The 21,051-nt window shown below is 42.7% G+C and overlaps 2 protein-coding genes across 2 annotated transcripts in view; one reads left to right on the top strand and one right to left on the bottom strand.

Moving 5' to 3' along the window:
- Positions 1–21,051, top strand: part of FBXL13 (F-box and leucine rich repeat protein 13) — a gene marked incomplete at both ends in the record, with an annotated part of 70,615 nt that overhangs the window by 26,922 nt on the left and 22,642 nt on the right. The window contains 2 exons of the mRNA XM_081957128.1: positions 12,210–12,310; positions 19,196–19,325. Coding sequence (XP_081813254.1) covers positions 12,210–12,310; positions 19,196–19,325 — 231 coding nt within the window. The remainder of the gene's footprint in view (positions 1–12,209; positions 12,311–19,195; positions 19,326–21,051) is intronic.
- On the bottom strand, positions 393–19,929 carry LRRC17 (leucine rich repeat containing 17). Its single transcript, XM_081958009.1, has 5 exons — positions 19,873–19,929; positions 19,266–19,352; positions 5,797–6,679; positions 3,503–3,658; positions 393–932 (listed from the first exon to the last, which is right to left on the bottom strand). Exons 3-5 carry the CDS (start codon positions 6,554–6,556, stop codon positions 562–564), a joined length of 1,287 nt encoding a protein of 428 aa, XP_081814135.1. The 5' UTR covers positions 6,557–6,679; positions 19,266–19,352; positions 19,873–19,929; the 3' UTR covers positions 393–561.

Here is a 21,051-nt window from a genome sequence, read left to right as displayed (position 1 = left end):
GTCCATGGGGATGCTGCAACGGTCATAAGTATGAAAAATGGTAATAAGTCAGCCAACAATCTGGTTCCTCATTTTACTGACACGGATGGAGGGCTGAGTCAACTTTGAGCTGGTGAGAATCGAACTGCTGGCAGTGGGCAGAGTTATCCTGCAATACGGCATTCTAACCACTCAGTCACCACGTTGTGACTTCGAACGGTCACTAAACGAACTCTTGTAAGTCAAGGACTTTTACCTGTACTGTGTAAGCATACATTATTATGTTTGGAAAAGCTGCACATTTTTCCACAGAGGTTTATGTTTTCGCAAGAAGCGGTTTAGCTGCTTCCTCTCACAGATGATGACCAAACAGGGCAAAAACAACTCCAAACCAATTAAAAATAGCACGTTTATAAAAGAACAACGCAACGGGATGCCGCCTCATGATTAGTACCGAAAAATAGTTTAGCAAATAGTCCATCACGAACAAACACCACAATTACAGTATCAAAATATATAAATGATCCTTCCTCTTATATAAAAAAAAAAATACCAAAGGTTTGTATGATACTAGCAGGCCAATTAATCTATTACTCTGACAACGACTGAATGTTTTGGAGTTGGATCGTCTGTTTCGTTTTCCTCAAAAACGTCTGGATAAATCGGTAACCTGTCTTTGGGACATTCCTCAAAATAACTTTTGACGTACTTTCTAACCGGCCATCCTTTATATTCTTCAGGTTTTCGGCATTCTAGCCCATTATAGTGGACGTTGTAGTGATGGTTCAGCCAGTAGAAAAGATAATGGATGTTGTAGTCGCATCTCCAAGGGTTGCCTTTAAGCCGCAGTATTTTCAAAAAGTACAGATGCTCTAGGACGCCATATTCAATATTTTGGAGGAAATTGTTTGAGAGATCTAGTTCTTCCAGATTGATGAGGCCTGCAAAAGCAGCTGTTCAAAACAACGAAAATAAAAATAATAACAATTAGTAATAACAAATAAACGACGTATCTGTTTGCACACACTGGTTGAAATTTCCTGGAAAGAGTCGGCACTTTTTGCTGCAATAAGCCAATAATGCAAATCATAATTGTTTCATTTGTCCCTTTGCTTGGATTAAAAACCAGGCAGCGTTTATGTCTTTAGAATGAGACGGGGTGGTTAATATTTCGATTTTTGGGAAAGAAGCAGGAGTGAAGCAACTGACAGAATGAAAGACAGTGGCTGGGTATAAATCTCTGAGATTATTTCGTATTTTGCATTGTGTTGTACGACACTTTCCCTGACTTGGCTTCGTATGTCATTGTGGCTTCAAGATCTTGTTTTAGACTACAAAAACCTAAACATCTGTGGGTTAATCAACAATCTATGATTTAGAAGCCCCAGCAGCTGCAGTCACTTTAAGGCCGTGATGGCAAACCTATGGCACACACGTGCCAGAAGTGGCACACAGAATCCTCTCTGTGGGCATGCCATGTGGGTCATCAGCAGCTGCTTCAGCTGGTCTTCACGGGCACTTCAGCACTGGAAAACAACTTGAAAATGGCCTAGCTGTTTTGCGGGCCGTTTCCAGGCCTTTTCCAGGCTGTTTTCAGGCCATTTTTGGCTGGTTCTTGGGGGCCATTGTTGGGGCTGTTTTTCAGGCTGTTTCTGGGCCAAAAACGGCCTAGAAAATGGCCTGAAAATGATTCAAAAACATCCAAAAATCAGCCTGAAAACGTCCTCTAAAATGCCCCCCAAAACGGCCATTTGCGCGCGAAGACAGGCTGGCTGGCACACATACATGTGCTGGAAACCCAAAGACCAGCTGGCGTGCGCATGGGTTTCTCATGCTCCAGCACACTCATGTACGTGTGTTCCAGTTTGGGCACTCGGTGAACTGATCACCATCCCTGCGATACGGTTTCGGTGAAATAACTATGACCAAACCCCTCATGAGGTATTCAAACATAGTACAGAATTCTATGTTTCTCATTGACCTCCATGTTGTCTAAGAAGATTGTGAAGAATGGTTACAACCAAATTTAGCTGAACAGTTTGGGCTCAGTTCTGGTCATAAATCGAGGATTATCTGTCTAAGGATAGTTTGCCAGAATAAAAAGGGGAATAAGAGTGCCTGGACTTGATGTATTAAAATAATTTTTTCTTACTTTTCTTCAGGCCATCTCTTCTCTTTTTTTATTCTTTCTAATGCCTTTCCTCTGCTTTGCATGACTGTGCTAATTTTGAGAGATATTGGTTTGGTGGTTACTTATGTGTGTCTAGATGTAATTATAGTTATTGTTTAGGCTAACTGGATGGAGAACACAGACAGGTATCCCTTTCACTAATTCCCTCCGTGCTGGAGTGACTGAATGCCTGAAGAGTTCTAAAGAGGTCTTTTGGAATGAATCTAACATTTTCTATCTCCTTCTTTTGAGAAGTACCGTATTTTTCACACTATAAGATGCACCGGGCCATAAGACGCACATTAGTTTTAGAGGAGGAAAACAAGGGAAAAAATCTGCTTCTGCCTCCTTGCATCCACCTGGCTAGCATCCTTTCAGCAAACAGCAAGGTCAGCTTCAGCACCTTATTGCAGTCCCAGCACGTGGCTCGTCAGAGCTCCGCTCCGTTGCGCCCACCACCAGTCAACTGAATTGAGCTGCTGCCGCCACCAGCCTTTGCTGCTGAGCAACTGCTTGGCGGTTCGATCGGCCTCCCGGAATACTGCCAATCATCTGTTCTCCGATCTCCGCCATTCACCATTTGCTGCCACCGGCGGTCACCGCTGGTTGCCCCAGCTGGCAATTGGCAGCAGCAAATGGCGGGGTGGTGGTGGTGATTGGTGGCAGTGGCGGCAATCCCCACCTTCTAGAACAGCTGATTGGCAGTATCCCAGAAAGCCGATCCAACCGCCAATCAGCTGCTTGGCAGCAAAGGCTCCAGCGTTCGCCGGCGGTGGCGAATGGTGGCAGCGCATCAATCGCCTTCCCCCCACCACAATATTCACTCTGTAAGATGCAAAGACATTTCCACCCACTTTTGGAGTGGGGGAAAATGCGTCTTATAGTGGGAAAAATATGGCAAATCTTCCATACAGCACAAAGTTGTCTGAATTGGAAAGAACGTTGGATACAGTGTGATAGGAACTATGACTCAAATCATATTTATAAGTATAAATATATTTATAAATATACATCTTGTTTATATTTACCTCTCTGTCTAAAGCAATTTTAAGATGCATGGACCATCTCAGAATCCTCTCACTGGCAGCCCGCCTGAGGAATTCTGAGATTTGAAGGCCAATTTTAGTACCCAAGTTTGAAAAATACCGATCTAAAGAATTAATTTAGATTTATTCCAAACCTTGTCTATTTCCAACAAGATATTTTACATATTGGATCCTAACCAATAAGAAGACAATCAAGTGTATTTAAAAAAAAAACATTTCATGAAGAAATGTTGCATCATTAAATTAGAGATGAAAGGCAGTGATGGCTCTAACTATTATGGTTATGATGTTCAGAAAGTTTGCTTACCTGGATCTATGTGGACTAGTCCATTGCTACTGAGATTTAACACCTTCAAGTCATCAATTTCTTGAAACTCCTTGGGTCGTAGTACATTGATTTTGTTATTGGAAAGATCCAGTTTAACTGTGTCTGGAGATATACTGCTTGGGACTTTTCTTAAATCTTGAGAGGAAAAAAAAAACAATGATCAGGGAGATATTTACATTATAAACTTGATGTTCCATATCCTGCAAATAGTTTTTTCCCTCGTGCCACCACTCTGCTGAATACCTACGTCCCACAGCGTTGTCATATGCCTAAAGATATTTACTCATGAAGTAGGACTGTATTACTAGTATCCTTATCATCTTTCCTATTATCTTCTCCAGAGGTGGGTTTCACATAATTTTTACCACCGGTTCGCCACGCACTGAAACTGTAAGCACACTTGCAGTCTCGCTTCATGAGCATGTGCACCTTCTATGCATGCGCTTTGCTCGCATGCATGGCTTGCACGCACGCATGCGGCTTAGAAAACGTGGCTAAATAAGACGGCACAGAGCTGGGGCGGGTGGACGGGTGTTTCCGCAAATCATCCGAACGAATCCGAACCGGCTGAATCCCTTTTCCTATTGGTATGATTATACCGGAATAATAATAAATAATAATAAATAAATATTTATTTCTTAGCCGCACCCTCTCCCGAAGGACTCTGGGTGGCATACAACAAAACATAGGAAATAAATATACAGACAAACATACATATACCAAAAACATATACCGAGACATATACAAAACATATACTAGGAGGAGGTGAATTGGTAGATAAAAACAAGTAAAAACACAATGTTTAAAAACCCCTAAGTAAATTGGATGCAATTAAAATATCCCAGATAAAAAACCCGTCAGGAGCGATAAAATTAGATCAGAGTTGAGCCAGGCCAGCAACTTGAAATAGGTGGGTCTTGAATACTTTGTTGTTTGTATGTCTACTGAAAGCTTCTGCACTGGAGACAAATTCCTTGTATGTCCAATCACCCTTGGCCCATAAAAAATATTTTGCATTCTGTATTCTATTAGCAAAGTTTTCCATATTGAATACCGACATAGATTTTTCCAGTGGCCCTATTGGGTCTTTTCATTTTTTGAAACGGATACCTACTCGCAGTTCAGGTAGTCCTCAACTTACGAGAGTTCATTTAGTGACTGTTACAACAGCACTGGAAAAAGGGGCTTACAACTGTTTTTCACACTTATGACCATTGCAGCATCCCTCGTGCTCCTGCAATCAAAACTCAGATACTTGAATTTTGCAAGCAACTCATATTTATGATGGTTGCAGTGTCCCAAGAGCCTGTGATCCCTTTTTGTGACCTTCTGACAAGCGAAGTCATAAGGAACCTGGATTCATTTAACAACGGGGTTGTTAACATAACAGCTGCAGTGATTCACTTAACCACTGTGACAAAAAAGGTCATAAAATGGGGCAAAACACGCTTAATAACTGTCTCGCTTAGCAACAGAAATTTTGGGCTCAATTGTCATCGTATGTTGAGGACTGCCTGTATATAATTCTATTTATCAAAGAATTTGACCAACTATTTATCTATTGTTAAAAAAAAACACTTAAAAGATGAGCCCGACAGCAAAAACTAGCTTTGAAACCTTCCAGTTAATACTTATCACCTGCATTGATGGATTTATTGTTTAAATGTTTATTGCTTTGAGCCTGGTTACTGGATGGGACAACGTTCAAAATTTTCTTACGCAACGAGAGTAGTGTTGAAGCCCTAATAAGTAACAATAAGAAGAAGCTGCTTGGATGAGAAGCAAAATGCCTTCAGAGAAAAACCAGAAAGTCCACTTGCCTCTCGAAAAAAAAAGCATATTTGAACAGGGGTGGATTGCTACAGGTTCGCCTGGGTTCGGGAGAACCTGTAGCTAATGTTATGACTGGATTGGAGAACCTCCAAATTCCACCCCTGGCTGGCCCCGCCCATCCCTCCCCTCCCAGGAGTCTCTACGCGGCCCATTTTGGATGCGAGGTAAATGCAGGGCCCACACGGAGGCTCTGGGAAGGGGGAAAACGGGCCTCCCAGAAGGCCTCAGGAGCCTGGGGGAGGCAGTTTTTGCCCTCCCAGAGGCTCGAGGAAAGCGAAAACACCCCCACCCCACCGTGGTGCAGGATGGTGACTAGGCCATAGCCACGCCCACCCAGCAACCGGGCAGAAAACCCATTGCTGAAATTTTTGAAGCCCGCCCCTGCCTTTGGGACCCTAACAAGGAAATAAATAAATACCCCGCAATTGGCATGTACCAACCTTTCCTCCGGCAGTCCAGGGTTTTTGCCGGAAACACATACGTGTGGCAAAGCGAAGGGTCAAATTCAGGCCTGGCGATTTCGGGTTTGGGCGCTGGGGGTAAGTCCGCTTTGTCGTCGTCGCCGCAGAACTGTTCGACTTGTATCTCCTTGAGCTTTCGACCTTTCACTTCTTCCGGATGGACGCACTTGGCGTAATTCGCCAAGTTCCTGTTTCTTGGAAGCTGCAGCGTCGTTACGAGCGACTCCATCTGACAGTTGCAGTGCCAGGGGTTGTCGTAGAGACGCAAGTAACTCAAGAGAGGCATGTAGATGAACACCTCCTCCGACAAAACCTTGAGTTTGTTGTGCTGTAGCAACAGCGTGGTCAGTTTGTTCAAACCCCAGAAAGCCTGATCCTCGATTTTCGATATCTGGTTCTGTTGCAAGTCGAGACTTTTCAGTTTTTGGAATTTGGAGAACATGTTGTTCTTCAGTTTACGGAATGAGTTTTGAGCTAACAGCATGTGCTTTAAATCGTCCGGCCACTCGGGCAGGACAAAAGTCAGTTTTCTTTCTTGACAATCTAAATATTTCTCAAACTGGTAAGTGTAGATGTCGCACGGAGGGTTTGGGGTAAAGCGCTTCACTAGGCCGGATGCTTTTCCTACGCGGCCTGTCCTTGCGCTGTTTGCTTTCTTCCTCGAATTTCCATTTCGCGCTTTCCTGAAGTCAGCTGCTTGACTGAAGAAAAGTAGTATTATAACTGTAACCACTTGCATCCTGACATCCAGCTGGCCCCAATTGCTTTATACGACAGCTGGAACAGTGCAAGAGTATTCCTTTGAAATCCGACTTCCGAGATTCTGTGTGAAGGAGGCACAACTGGGGTATATGAAATTTCTCTGTTAGGGGGGAAAATGCAGACTATTATAAAGATGCTGAGGTGAATGTTGACAGAAGGAATTGAAACCAAAAGTTTAGCTATTACGTTCAGCATAATGAATGCAGGATCGTGACTTTAAGGAGGAATTCTGGTCACCACAATACAAAAACGGATGTTTAGAAAGGGTGCAGAGAAGAGCAATGAAGATGATAAGGAGCCTGGAGGCTAAATTGTATGACGATTCATTGAGGGAATTAGGTATGTCTGGTCTTAACAAAGAGAAGGACCAGGAGTGATATGACGGCACTCTTCCAGTATTTGAGGGGCTGTCGTAGAGAAGATGCCATGGCTCAGTGGCTAAGATGCTGAGCTTGTCGGTCAGAAAGGTCGGCGGTTCGAATCCCTAGTGCCACGTAACGGAATGAGCTCCCGTTACTTGTCCCAGCTTCTGCCAATTTAGCAGTTCGAAAGCACGTAAAAATGCAAGTAGAAAAATAGGAACCACCTTTGGTGGGAAGGTAACAGCGTCCCATGCACCTTCGGCGTTTAGTCATGCCGACCACATGATCACGGAGACGCTTTCGGACAGCGATAGCTTTTCAGCTTTGAAACGAAAATGAGCACCGCCCCCTAGAGTCGGGAATGACTAGCACATATGTGCAAGGGTAACCTTTACCTTATGTAGAGAAGAGGGGATTGACTTAAAGCACCCGAGGGCCAGAGAAGAAGGAACAGGAAGAATTTCTGCTGCTTAAAAGAGAGATCCAATCTAAAACAAAGATAGTGAGAGCAATTTGTTGTGAGTTGCAGGAGGTTTTCAGGAAAAGATTGGGCAACCATTTATTCAGGATGGGAATATGGTCTCCTGCCTTGAGCAGGGAGTTGGACTAGAAGACCTCCAAGGTCCCTTCCAGCCTTATGATTCCATGACGTCTTAGTTTAATGGCTCTACTTTATACTTCAAATTCTATTTATAAAAACGTGACCGTGCAAATGACGTACCAAAATGTGTGTATACATTAGGAAATAACAGATGAGCTCATGCCACATACATTATAATTAATCAATCATTCATTTTCCCTGAAGTGAACCATGACCGGAATGGTCTTCCACTGGGATCATATAAAACATTTCTAGAATTAACATGTTACATTAAATCATATGTTTTCCATGGCTCCTGGCGTCACATATTTGTCATCCCCAGTGCTCAGAGCTGAGATGGCAGCCAGCTGCAATACAATCATGATTGATTGATTTACCAAATTTACATGGCTGCTCAAATCATAATGACTCTGGGTGCCGCAGAAGTTAAAAATACACCCAGTATAATTAAAAAGTGGTAATAAACGTTTGGCCAATTGCTGAGGACTGTATGTATTATATAACTTAACATTCTCTCAGAAGGCATATATGCGTGTGTGTGTGTGTGTTGTATTTGTGCTGATAAATAAATAAAGGGAGACTAGTATAGATCTATTTCAAGCTATTTAGCTCTCATCAGCTAGCCATACCCTTACTGGTTCGAATCCCAGTAAGGGTATGGCTAGCTGATGAGAGCTAAATAGCTTGAAATAGATCTATACTAGTCTCCCTTTATTTATTTATCAGCACAAATGCAACACACACACACACACACACACACACACACATCCCTAATCCAGATTAAGGGACAGCAGGGTCACAATTATTCAAACTTCTAAGGAAATATTATAGGAACTCATACTTCTTGTCCTGCCTTCAGGTGCTTTGGAGGTTTACCCCCCTCTTCCTTGTGGCAGTCCCTCAAGTACTGGAAAACTGCTATCATGTCACCCCAGAAAGCTCCAATACTGGAAGTTTTTAAGAAGAGATTGGATAATCATTTGTCTAAAGTGGTTTAGGGTTTCCTGCCTAAGCTGGGGGTTGGACTAGAAGACCTCCAAGGCCCCTTCCAACTTCGTTATTCTATTCTATTTTACTCTACTCTACTCTACTCTACTCTACTCTACTCTACTCGAAACATCAAAGCTCCTTCCATGGGATGCAGGGAGCACCCAAAGCCATGCCCCCTTTTGTCCACGGAAAAACCTGTTAGGAATGTAAGCTAACAGTTGGGTCAGCAATATATAAACCATGATGGCAGTACTGTAGCTTTAAGTACTGCTGTAATGTGATTGGTTGCTGTTACTTCAAGTAGCCATAAGAGGGAGCCAGAATGACTGTTAGCTCTCTGTTTGTTAGATGCTGATGGGTGAATACTGCTTGTTAGACGTATCGTGAGTTACTGTGAGTTTTGCTACTGTTATCGACTGTGTGCTGTACTGATTATACGATACTGGAACTGTGTTCGATGGATAACTGACCGACTGAACCGTGTGTAAATTGGACTTTGAATACCTCTATTTTCCACGAAAGTAAAAACCTATTTCAACTGCAGTGTCTCTGTATGCTGGTTTGTGTGTTATTCCATACCACTCTCATTACGCTTCTCTGCACACTTGCTCTCCCAATGGGGAGCTTACCCAACAAAACCTCTCTCCACGGAATCGGTCCCTGGTGCCCAAAGGTTGTAGGTTTTGCTGATTTAAAAGATTGCTTTAATTCTTTTTCCCCTGCTTAAGATAAATCATCTCATTGTTGCAGTCCACCGGCAGTCTGCAGAGCTGGCAGCTGAGTTGGACAGTGAGGAGGTTGGGGAGGAACACGGGCCAGTCCTGGAGTCTGGGGAAGGCTCGGATGAAGGCTCAGAGAGGGGTCCAGGACCATCTGGGAGTTATGTGCTGCCTCCGGAATCTCCAGAGTCTGACATCAGTGAGGCAGAAGAACATGGGGAGCCTGTTCCCAGTGCGTGCATGCGCAGCGCTTCCAGAAGGCAAGAACAGTTAAGACAAAAGGGACAATTTGGGAGTAAGGCTTGGAGGTGATTGGCCATGAACCTTTGCAGGAAGCAACTTTGTTCGTGCTGGTCAGTTTAAATTCTGAAGCTCTGTTTTGATTCTTTGCTCTGTATGGCCTTGCAAGCTAATTGCCAGTTAGGTCTTTGGCAACGTTTCAGGGAAGATAAAGGTGGGTGCTTATCATCCCGAAAGACTTTGGCAGACTTCTGTCGGACTCTTTACAAACTTTGTGACTCATTACGGGCTGTGAATGAACATAATTCACAGCCTTTGAAATAAAAAGAGTGTTTTGGGGACTAAGCGTGTGCTTTTTACTGTATCAGGAAGCCTAGGTCAAAACACTCACTTTGGCAGAGGAATCTGTTGTTGTTGTTTTTTTCCAATTGATTTAATTAAGTGAACACATATGCAAATTCACTCATGGGAAGAAAATGCATAGCATGGGCTTTCACTACCCTTTCTCTAAGCCAAGCTAAATCTGTTTCCAATTTATGGTAAGTACCCTTAAATAACTAACACTAAATAATTTCTAGTGTTGATGCCTAAAATAGATCGTCCTCTAAATAATGTTATATAAACCTTTCTCGGGTCAAATTTGATTATTCATACTTTTCAATAACGGAAATTTATATTGTTTTATATCTCTCACACTGCCCAGTTGGAGATTGGTTTCATAGAACAGATTTTTTCCCCTTGTTTTTAGGTCAGTGTTTGAATTTGCAACAGTTAAATGTTTCCAAATATCAAGGATTAAATGTAAGTATTACCATTACAAATGTACAAGGAAGTTAGAAATGTCAAGGTGGAAAACTGAAGTTCTAGTTTTGATTTCTGCAGAGTTTCTGTAGACTTTGGAAGTCTGCAGAAAACATCCTGTGAAATATGCTTTGGGTATAAAAGCTGACCATATACGCTAATCAAGAGAACTTAGATACAAGAGATAAAACATAAAGGTTCCCCTCGCGCATATGTGCTAGTCGTTCCCATCTCTAGGGGGCAGTGCTCATCTCCGATTCAAAGCCGAAGAGCCAGCGCTGTCCAAAGATGTCTCCGTGGTCATGTGGCCAGCATGACTCAATGCCGAAGGCGCATGGAATGCTGTGACCTTCCCACCAAAGGTGGTTCCTATTTTTCTACTTGCATATTTTACGCGCTTTCGAACTGCTAGGTTGGCAGAAGCTGGGACAAGTAACGGGAGCTCACTCCATTACATGGCGCTAGGGATTCAAACTGCCGAATTGCCGACCTTTCTGATCGACAAGTTCGGCATCTTAGCCGCTGAGCCACCGCGTCTCTAGAACATAGGTACAATCATTTTTATACGTAAACAGATAGTCCTCGTTTTATGACCACAGTTGCGCCCAACATTTCTGTTGCTAAGTGAAACAATTTGCTATAAAAACTGACCATATGCACTAATCAAGAGAACTGTGATACAATAGATAGACAGGAACAATCGTTTTTACACATATAACGGGAAGTCCTCGACTTACAAAATGAAATATTTGTTAAGTGAATTGTGTCCCATTTTACGACCTTTCTTGCCAGAGTTGTTAAGCGAATCACTGCAGCTATTAAGTTAGTCACATAGTTGTTAAGTGAATCTGACTTCCCCATTGACTTAGCTTGTCAGAAGGTCGCAAAAGGGGAGCGTGTGACCCTGGGACACTGCAACCGTCATAAAGGCGGCTCAGTTGCCAAGCATCTGAATTTTGATCATGTGACCGTGGCGATGATGCAGTGGTCGTAAGTGTGAAAAACGGTCATAAGTCTTAGAGGTGTTCGACTGATTAATTCTTCTGCCAGCAAATGTCTCCGCTTAAACATGAGCCAGGGGTGTGAGGCAGCAGCCCAAAAACCTAATGCAATCCTTGGCTGTGTCAACAAGAGGCATAGAATCAAAACTCACATTAAGTATTACTAGCACTTTATAAAGCCTTGGTAAAACCACACCTGGAATACTGCATCCAGTTTTGGTCACCACATTACAAAACAGATGTTTGGAAGCAGTGCAAAGAAGAGCAACTAAGACGATTAAAGGCCTAGAGACTGGAGACAGCCACTTGTCTGAAACGGTATAAGATCTCCCGCTTGAGCAGGGGGCTAGACTAGAAGACCTCCAAGGTCCCTTCCAGCTCTATTCTGATTCTAATTCAAAATGTAGTAGTAGTAGTAGTAGTAGTGTGTGTTAACATATTTCTTAGGATTAAAGTGTTGGATCCAGAGGTGGGATTCAGCCGGTTCGGACCGGTTCAAGTGAACTGGATGCTAATTTTACATCCGGTTCGCCGAACCGGTAGTTGCAAGGACTGGCTGGCCACGCCCACCCCTCCCATCCCTTCCCCGGAGTCTCCACACGGCCTGTTTTGGATGCCAGGTAAGTGCAGGGCCCATGCAGAGTCTCCGAGGTTCCAGAGGAGGCCGTTTTTGTCCTTCCGGAGGCTCAAGGAAAACCTCCAGAACCCGGGGAGGGTGAAAACCACCACCCCACTGTGGTGCGGGAGTCCAAGTAGGCCACGCCCACCATGGCCACGCTCACCCAGCTACCGGGCAGAGAACAGGTTGCTAAAATTTTTGAACCTTACTTCTGGTTGGATTCCTTGGATTGATATGTTGAGTGTTTATATCCCACTTTGAAAAATAAAACCAAATCTGGCTTTTCTTCCTGAACAGGATAAATTAATCAGACTTATGGCAGAAAGCTGTTCGTCTCTCCTTCACTTGGATTTATCTCACACGGACATTTCAAACGGAACTCTAGCGCTGCTGCCTAGGTAATATCCAGAGATAAATACCGTATTTACGTAGAAAAGCAGTACGGACTGCCACAGTTTCACCGCTTATACATGTATGTTAGCTCTCTTGGCAGCTGGCTCATGTTTAAGTGGAGAAATTTGCTGACCGAAGAATTAACCCGTGGAACGACTTGCCACCAGAAGTTGTTGGTGCTTTTAAGAAGAGATTGGACAACTGTTTGTCTGAAATTGCATAGGGTCTCCTGCCTGAGCAGCGGGTTGGACTAGAAGACCTCTAAGGTCCCTTCCAAGTCTCTTATTCTGTTATTCACTGCATCTTCTCTATCTTATAATATACATTCAACTCCTGCCTTTGAATGATTAGTATGACTCAGTTCCACTTAAGAGTCTCTTGCTTAGAAAACAGAGATGTCACTGAAAGATTACAAGTCTGTATTAATTTTCATATACAAAGCAAGCCCAAGTATGGTTAATCCCAAAGCAAAGAAGACATTGCTTTAATAATCAGAAACAATATTTATAATTTACAGTGGTAAATATCTTTGGCAAGCAATCTGCAGAAAAAATAATTTATAAATGACAAATGCAATTGCAGGCGTCATGTGACCCCCTTCTGTGATCTTCTGACAATCAATAGGGAGGTCAGATTCACTTAACGACCGTGTTACTAACTTAGCAACTGCAGTGACTCACTTATCAACTCACTGCGGCAACTGAAGGTCGTAAAATGGGGCAAATGCCACTTAACAAAGGTTTCCCTTAGCAACAGAAATGTTGGGTCAATTGTGGTTGTAAGTCACAGACCACCTTGTATGTCTGCTATTTATTTTTATGCCGCCTTTATTATTTTCTATTAATTATTTATTAATAACTCCTTATTTAATAATAAATGAAATAACATTTATTTATTTGTTTATTATTAATGTATTAATTATTAATCCCTGCAAAGTGAATTGGAGAGAGAGAGAGAGAGAGAGAGAGAGAGAGAGAGAGAGAGAGAGAGAGAGAGAGGAGAGAGAGAGAGAGAGAGACTGGCTCATTTAGATTTAATGGCTATGGTGGGACTTGAACTCACCATCTCCCACCTCTAGCCCCGGGATGGCGAACCTATGGCCTTTGTCCGGAGAACAAAGAACGACCCTACGAGCAAACCGGAAGTGACTTCCGGTTTGCTTGTAGGGTGGTTTTTAGTTCTCCGGAGCCTTCAGGGAAGCTCCTGAAGCCTCCGGGGGGGAGAGGCTGTTTTCGCCCTGCCCAGGTCCTATAAAGCCTCTGGAGCCTGGGGAGGGGGGAAAAAGCATGCAATAAATGGGGGGGGTCACGCCTGTCATGCACACATGCGTGCTGGGGGGGTGTCACACATTGCATTATGGGTGCAGCACACCTGTGCAAAACCCTCCTGCGCTCCCCCCACTTATGGCATGCGAGCCAAAAAAGATTTGCCATCGCTGTTCTAGCCCGATACCTTAACCACTAGACCAGGGGTGTCAAACTGGATTTCTTCAAGGCCCGGATCAGCATTGTAGCTCTTCTCTGCAGGTTGGGCTGGGGCAGGGGGGAGAGGGGTTGGACACTTTCTGCAGCACCCTGCCGGCCAAAACAGGGTGCATGGGGCCTCGTGTGTCCCCCTTGTGCCCCATTTTCAGCCGGGACAGCCTCCTGCAGCACCCTGCCAGCCAAAACAGGGCACGGGGGACACGTATGGTCCCCTCACAGCACGTTTTGGCCTGGATAGCCTCCTGCAACACTTTGCCAGCCAAAACAGGGTACAGGAGGCCTCGTGTGCCCCCCTGTGTGCCGTTTTCAGCTTGGACAGCCTCCTGCAGCACCCTGCCAGCCAAAACGGGGGCATGGCGGGGTATGTGTGGTCCCCCCGGCAGCACGATTTTGACCTGGATGGCCTTCTGCAACACTTTGCCAGCCAAAACCATGTGTGTAGGGCCTCGTGTGCCCCCCCCTGCCCCATTTTCGGTCTGCACAGCCTCCTGCAGCACCCTGCTGGTCACAATGGGGCCCCGAGGGGGCATGTGTGGGCCCCTCGTGGCAGGTTTTTTGCTCAGATGGCCTCCTGCAACCCTTTGCCAGCCAAAACAAGGTATGGGGGGGCTTCGTGTGGCCCCCCTGTGCCCTGTTTTCAGCCTGGACAGCCTCCAGCAATTTGCAGGCCAAAATGGGACAAGGGGGGAACGTGCCCCGTTTTGGCTGCCAGAGGCACTGAGGACCAGTCTATTGTTATTTCCAGGCTGGGCCGCCTGGCCGCCTCTGGCCCGTGGGCCTTGAGTTTGACACCCCTGCACTACACCATATAGCTGGCTGTTCGCCCAAAAGCAGTAAATGTTAAGACTGGCAAGATTTTGTTTATCATGTATAAGCAAATTAAAAAAACAACAACCCTGAATTATTGCTTGACAGTAATGAAATAGAGAAGCCCCGACTTTCTGGCCCTCCGTGGAGTTAGAATCAACAGATTCATTAAGCCGGAGGACGTTGATAATCTTTGTCACTAAGAAAAAAAGTAGCGTAGAGACAAATATTTAGTTTGCTCTTTATTTAATTTCGCCTTCGCCTCGAGAACTTGCAAGCGTGTTCTTAACCATGTTTATCCAAAGCCCAGCACCCCCGATTTCAACTGAACTTCCTTTTAGATAAATATTTTTAGAAGTGCAGCCAAATTGAGACCAATGAATTACAGACACATTGTAAATATGCATGGCTATTCGCATTTGATTTGTATTTAATTGTATAGATTTATATAAAAACTGTATCATGCATATCTCTATATCTATCTGTCTATCTATCTATCTATCTATCTATCTATCTATCTATCTATCTATCTATCTATCTATCATCTATCTATCTATCTATCTATCTATCTATCTATCTATCTATCTATCTATATTTTATCTATCTATCTCTTTATCATCTCTCTATGTATGTATGTATGTATGTATGTATGTATGTATCTATCTATCTATCTATCTATCTATCTATCTATCTATCTATCTATCTATCTATCATCTATCTATCTATCTATCTATCTATCTATCTATCTATCTATCTATCTATCTATCTATCTCTATATATAATCTATCTATCTCTATAGCCTATCTATCTATCTCTATCTATCTCTATCATCTATCTATCTATCTATCTATCTATCTATCTATCTATCTATCTATCTATCTATCTATCTATCTCTCTCTCTCTCTATATATATATCTATCTATCTATCTATCTATCTATCTATCTATCTATCTATCTATCTATCTATCTATCTATCTATCTATCTATCTATCTCTATATATAATCTATCTATCTCTATATCCTATCTATCTCTATCTATCTATCTATCTATCTATCTATCTATCTATCTATCTATCTATCTATCTATCATCTATCTATCTATCTATCTATCTATCTATCTATCTATCTCTATATCTATCTATCTATCTATCTATCATCTATCTATCATCTATCTATCTCTATCATCTATCTATCTATCTATCTATCTATCTATCTATCTATCTATCTATCTATCTATCTATCTATCTATCTATCTATCTCTATCATCTATCTATCTATCTATCTATCTATCTATCTATCTATCTATCTATCTATCTATCTATCTATCTATCTATCTATCTATCTATCTATCTATCTATCTATCTCGTGTTTCCCCAAAAATAAGACAGGGTTTTCTTTTCTTTTGACCCCCGAAATAAGCGCTATGCCTTAATTTTGGAGAGGTCCTATTATTTTTGAGGTGCAGGAGGTGGAGAGAGTGATCACCTCATGGCTGGATGGATCCCACATTGGGCAAAGGGGAGGTTTTGTACTCCTGCATGAGCAGGGGGTTGGACTAGATGACCTCCAAGGTCCCTCCCAACTCTGTTACTGTTTATTGCTTAGCTTCAGGAATAGAGCTTCTTTCAAGAACTCTCCACTCCCAGTTTATTCCATGGCTAGTGTCAACTTGATAATAGTCATGGAAATTAAATTAGGGCATCTTTTTGAAACTTCACAGCTAGGTTATGTTTTATTGCTGGATGGGAGACCACCAGGAAATCCCAGCGATGTCAGTTTGAGGGGGCAACGTTACCCCCAAAATAGGCAATGGGGGGGAAAAATCACTTGCCACTGTTGCCAGTAAAAACTGCATTGATGTATTGACAAAGTCAAATAAATTCAATGTTTACTTGCTACCCATAGCAATAAATAAAATAAGCCATTCAAAGTTACAACGGCACTGAAAAAACTGACTTATGATAATTGTTCACACTTATGACCATTGCAGCATTCCCTGTGGTCACATGATCAGAATTTGAATGCTTGACAACTTGACTCACATTTACGACGGTGGCGGTGTCCCAGGCTCACGCGATCCCCTTTTGCCACATTCTGACAAGCAAAGTCATGGGGGGGAACCTGATTCACTTAACAACCGTGTTTGTAACTGAGGAAAATGCAGCGATTCGCTTAACAGCAATGGAAAGAAAGGTCGTAAAATTTGGGCAAAGCTCAGTCCCAACAACTGTCTCACTTAGCAACAGAAATGTTGGATTCAGTTGTGGTGGCGCAGTGGAGGACTACAGGTATATGAACGTAAATGACAGAACTATGGTAATGTTTCAATGGTCATAAGTGTGGAAAACAGTCATAAGTCACTTTCTTCAGTGCCGTTGTAACTTTGCACAGTCCCTAAATGAACTGTTGGAAGTCGAAGACTACCTGTAATTCCTCCTGAAGGTTTGATCACATGCTATGCTCCAAAAGTCGTAGGTGTGAAAAGCAGTTGTAAGTCACTTTTTTCAGTGCTGTTGGTAACTTTGAACAGTCACTAAATGAACTGTTGGAAGTCGAGGACCAACTGTATGTTGGCAGTTCATATAGCCAACCAGATTTAGTGTTACTGTAGAGAGGGAGAGGGGGCGGTCTATAAATTTAATAAATATAATACACATATATAGAATAAAGCTCAATTCTAGGGAGTAACATGTTTCCTGAATAGTCATTAAAGAAGTATCTCCAACAAGTTGTAACTTTATAAACATATCCGAAGTGCGCGTGCAAAAATACAGTTGTGAAAATTTAAAATAATCTTGGTATAAGGCAAGTATGTACAATATTATATTCATATCGCTGACCTTCTTACAATGACTTTTGCCCTAATGTTATTTACATTTATACTTTCATGTAGTTTTACATAAGTGCCACTTTACATTTATATACCCTGTTTCCCCCAAAATAAGACCTCGCATCTACGGTGCTGCCCGGAGAACCGGTTCAGGGGCGTGGCAGGTTCCAGCGACCCAGGCTGCCAAACCACTACCGGTTCGGCCGAGCCAGTCCGAACTGGTCCGAACCGGTAGGAACCCATCACTGCTCCCTGGATAATAAGCCCAATCGGGCTTTTGAACGCATGCGCTAAAATAAACCCTCCTCCAAAAATAAGCCATCCCCAGAAATATTGCAACACCGCAGCAGCGTTGAGGTGACCACGCTCGCCGCCTCCCCCTGCACCTCAAAAATAATAAGACATCCCCAAAAATAAGGCCAAGCGCTTAAGACCCTGTCTTATTTTGGGGGAAACATGGTAAGATATAATCAATTTTAAGTTTTGCATCTGAGTTGTGTTCTCATTTTAAAGAAAGGAACAAAAGTCTTCATATAACGATGTCCTTGCTTTCTTCATTTTGGATGATTTTTAATTCCTCTGATTTATAGAACATAGAATAATAGAGTTGGAAGGGACCTGGGAGGTCCTCTAGTCCAACCCCCTGCTCGAGGAGGAGACCCTACACCACTGCAGACAATTGGTTATCCAATCTCTTTTGGCTTTTGATTTATTTTGATTTAGCTTTTGCTGACTGGGCGAAATTGCCATAAAATGTTGTCCTGAACTACATCCATTAAAGAACACGATGTCTTTACTCCTAATAATAGATGGTGATTAACTTTTTGCAAGCTTTCATTTCTGGTTATTGTGGGATTGCAATTTTAATCCCCCCAGCTACACCATAATTGCATCAAATCGATAGTTTTCAGCATGAGAGCGCCTATATCTGGAGTGTAAAAATAAATGCAAGCAGTTGTAGAAGGGTTAGTGTCTAGGAACTCAATGTTTCCCTTGTATGTTGTCCAATTTTATCTACATTGTTTCCCATTTGACTGCAATCATTCTTTTCTGCAGATGTCACTCCCCGTAAGGGTTATATATATGTTGATTCAGCAATTAAACTCACCACAAGCAGTGGGACTTACTTCTAGATAACATCCACAGCATTTAATTTAGCCTTCAATAATTTCAGTGTAATGTAATCTCACATGATTGCATTGTTATTATTTTGTTCGAGACTTCGTGCAGCTGCAGAAAAGGGCAGCTGGAACATGGCTTAAACTTTTCTCTGTGCTTTATTATTCTTTTGATTTAGGTCTGGTTTTCAGACTGCCGTTATATTTCGCAGCGCCCTCGTCAAGTTATCGTTACAACTCTATCCCCGAAATCGCCGGATGATTCATGCGTTTCTAATTTTAGGACGCATTTTGGTTTGGGGCCAAACTTAAAAGTAACTTTCCCGTCCCGATTTCATGACTCTTTCCAGCACATTCAGGCATATATACATACATACGTCCGTTCAAAAGCTCTGCTGTTTTTGAACAGCAACGTGTGCAGGATTGTAGGTTGTTGTTGTTGTTTTTAAGAAAAGCAGTTTAAGCATAAAGAAAAAAAGAAGTATTTGGAGGGGAGGGAGGGAAAAAAGCCCATTAAAGTCTTAGCATCCTTTCCGGGTTCTTAGAAAGTCTTCCAGTGAAGAGTATCAGATTGCATCAGAAATCAGAATATTGCAAAAGCTATTTTTTCCCCTCTCTCTCTCTCTCTCTCTCTCTTTCCCTCCGATCAAGGTGCTTCCCCAATCTACAGTTTCTAAGCCTTGCTTACTGCAGAAACTTCACAGACAAAGGGTTACACTACCTCGGGAATGGAAGAGGATGTCACAAGCTCCTGTATCTGGATATTTCGGGCTGCCTCCAGGTCTGCATCTCGCTTTTCCTTCTCATACTGCAGTGGGCAAAAACCATCCTTTGGAGGACTTGCGTTACTCAGCACTCATGCTATACTAAAGAAGTACAAGCCCTCGCTGCAAACTTGAGAGGTTTTGAATTACATTACCACAGCTGCTTTAATTTTTCCGGAGGGATAACACTATAGGGTTTTGGCCCCTTTCCAGTGGGTGTCTTCACTATAAACAAACCCCTTAGTTGCATAATGAAAGCATGGATTATTTCATGCAGTGGATTTGAAACAGGCGTGCTATTTTTTTATTTTTATTTTTGATGCACGACTTCCCTGGGTCGCAGTTGGAAATTCCAGCTATGCAGAGGCTGGAAATACACAAGATGTATATTCAGTGCATTCAGAAAGTATTCAGCGCCCCTTCACATTTGTCAGTGTTGTTGTGTTGGATTCTGCAGTGGTTGAAAATCATTCCCTCTCCCCCCCTCCCCCAATGAATCAATTCAGAATCAAAAAGAGAACTTTAGAAATGTCTGTAACATTATTAAAAAGGAGGAAAAAAAACCTGAACTATCAGATTGGCATAAGTATTCAGACCCTTTGCAACAACAGGTGAAATTTAGCTCCGGTGCCTCCCATTTCTCTTGAGCGTTGCTGACACATTTCTACACCTTGAATGGAGTCGACCTGTTGGTAAATTAAATTGATTGGACGTGATTTGGAAAGGCACACACACACACACGTCTCTACAGAAGGCATCACAGCTGACAATCCATACTGTAGGAGAGCAAAAGCCAAGAGGTCAAAGGAACTACCTGCAGAGCTCACAGGTAGGGTTATTGTAAGGCACAGATCTGGGGATGGCTACAGTAAAATTTCTGCTGCACTGAGGGTTCCTAAGAGCAGAGGAGCCTCTATAATTCTCAAACGGAAGACGTTTGGCGCAACCAGGACTCTTCCAAGAACTGGTTACCCGGTCAAACTGAGCAATCATGGGAATTAAGTCTACACCTAAAATACTGCATCCAGTTTTAGAATAGAATAGAATAACAGACTGGAAGGTACCTTGGAGGTCTTCTAGTCCAACCCCCTGCCTAGGCAGGAAACCCTGCATCACTTCAGACAAATGATTATCCAACATCTTCTTAAAGACTTCCAGTGTTGGAGCATTCACAACTTCTGGAGGCAAGATGTTCCACTGATTAATTGTTCTAACTGTCAGGAAATTTCTCCTTAGTTCTAGGTTGCTTTTCTCCTTGATTAGTTTCCATCCATTGCTTCTTGTCCTGCCCTCAGGTGCTTTGGAGAATAGCTTGACTCCCTCTTCTTTGTGGCAGCCCCTGAGATACTGGAACATTGCTATCATGTCACCCATTGTCCTTCTTTTCAGTATTGGTATAACCAATTGCTGCAATCATTCTTTGTAGGCTTTGTGTATTAAAATCCATTTTTAAAAATTATCAACTAGAAAATGGTTAATGGAGATATGGTCAATGACAGATTTTGTTTCACCTATTTTTTTTTTTAAAAAACCTTGCACTCTCTCCAGCTTGGTATAATCTAACTCCAAATCTAGTTAAATCACCATTACCAATTATTTCCAGGGAACTGAGTGTTTGTGACATCGACGGGTGTCAGTGATAGGTTGCCAATCTTTTTACTACTGGTTTGGACGGACGCGACATGCATGCATATGTGCTGAGGTTTTCGGGCGGATGGGCGGAGCCTCCCACCGCTGTTACTA

The sequence above is a fragment of the Natrix helvetica genome, assembly GCF_964273705.1.
Source record: "Natrix helvetica genome assembly, chromosome: 6".
NCBI classification, from domain to species: Eukaryota; Metazoa; Chordata; class Lepidosauria; order Squamata; family Natricidae; genus Natrix; species Natrix helvetica.
Note: the sequence above shows the minus strand (reverse complement) of the source record. Positions and strands in the feature narration are given on the sequence as shown.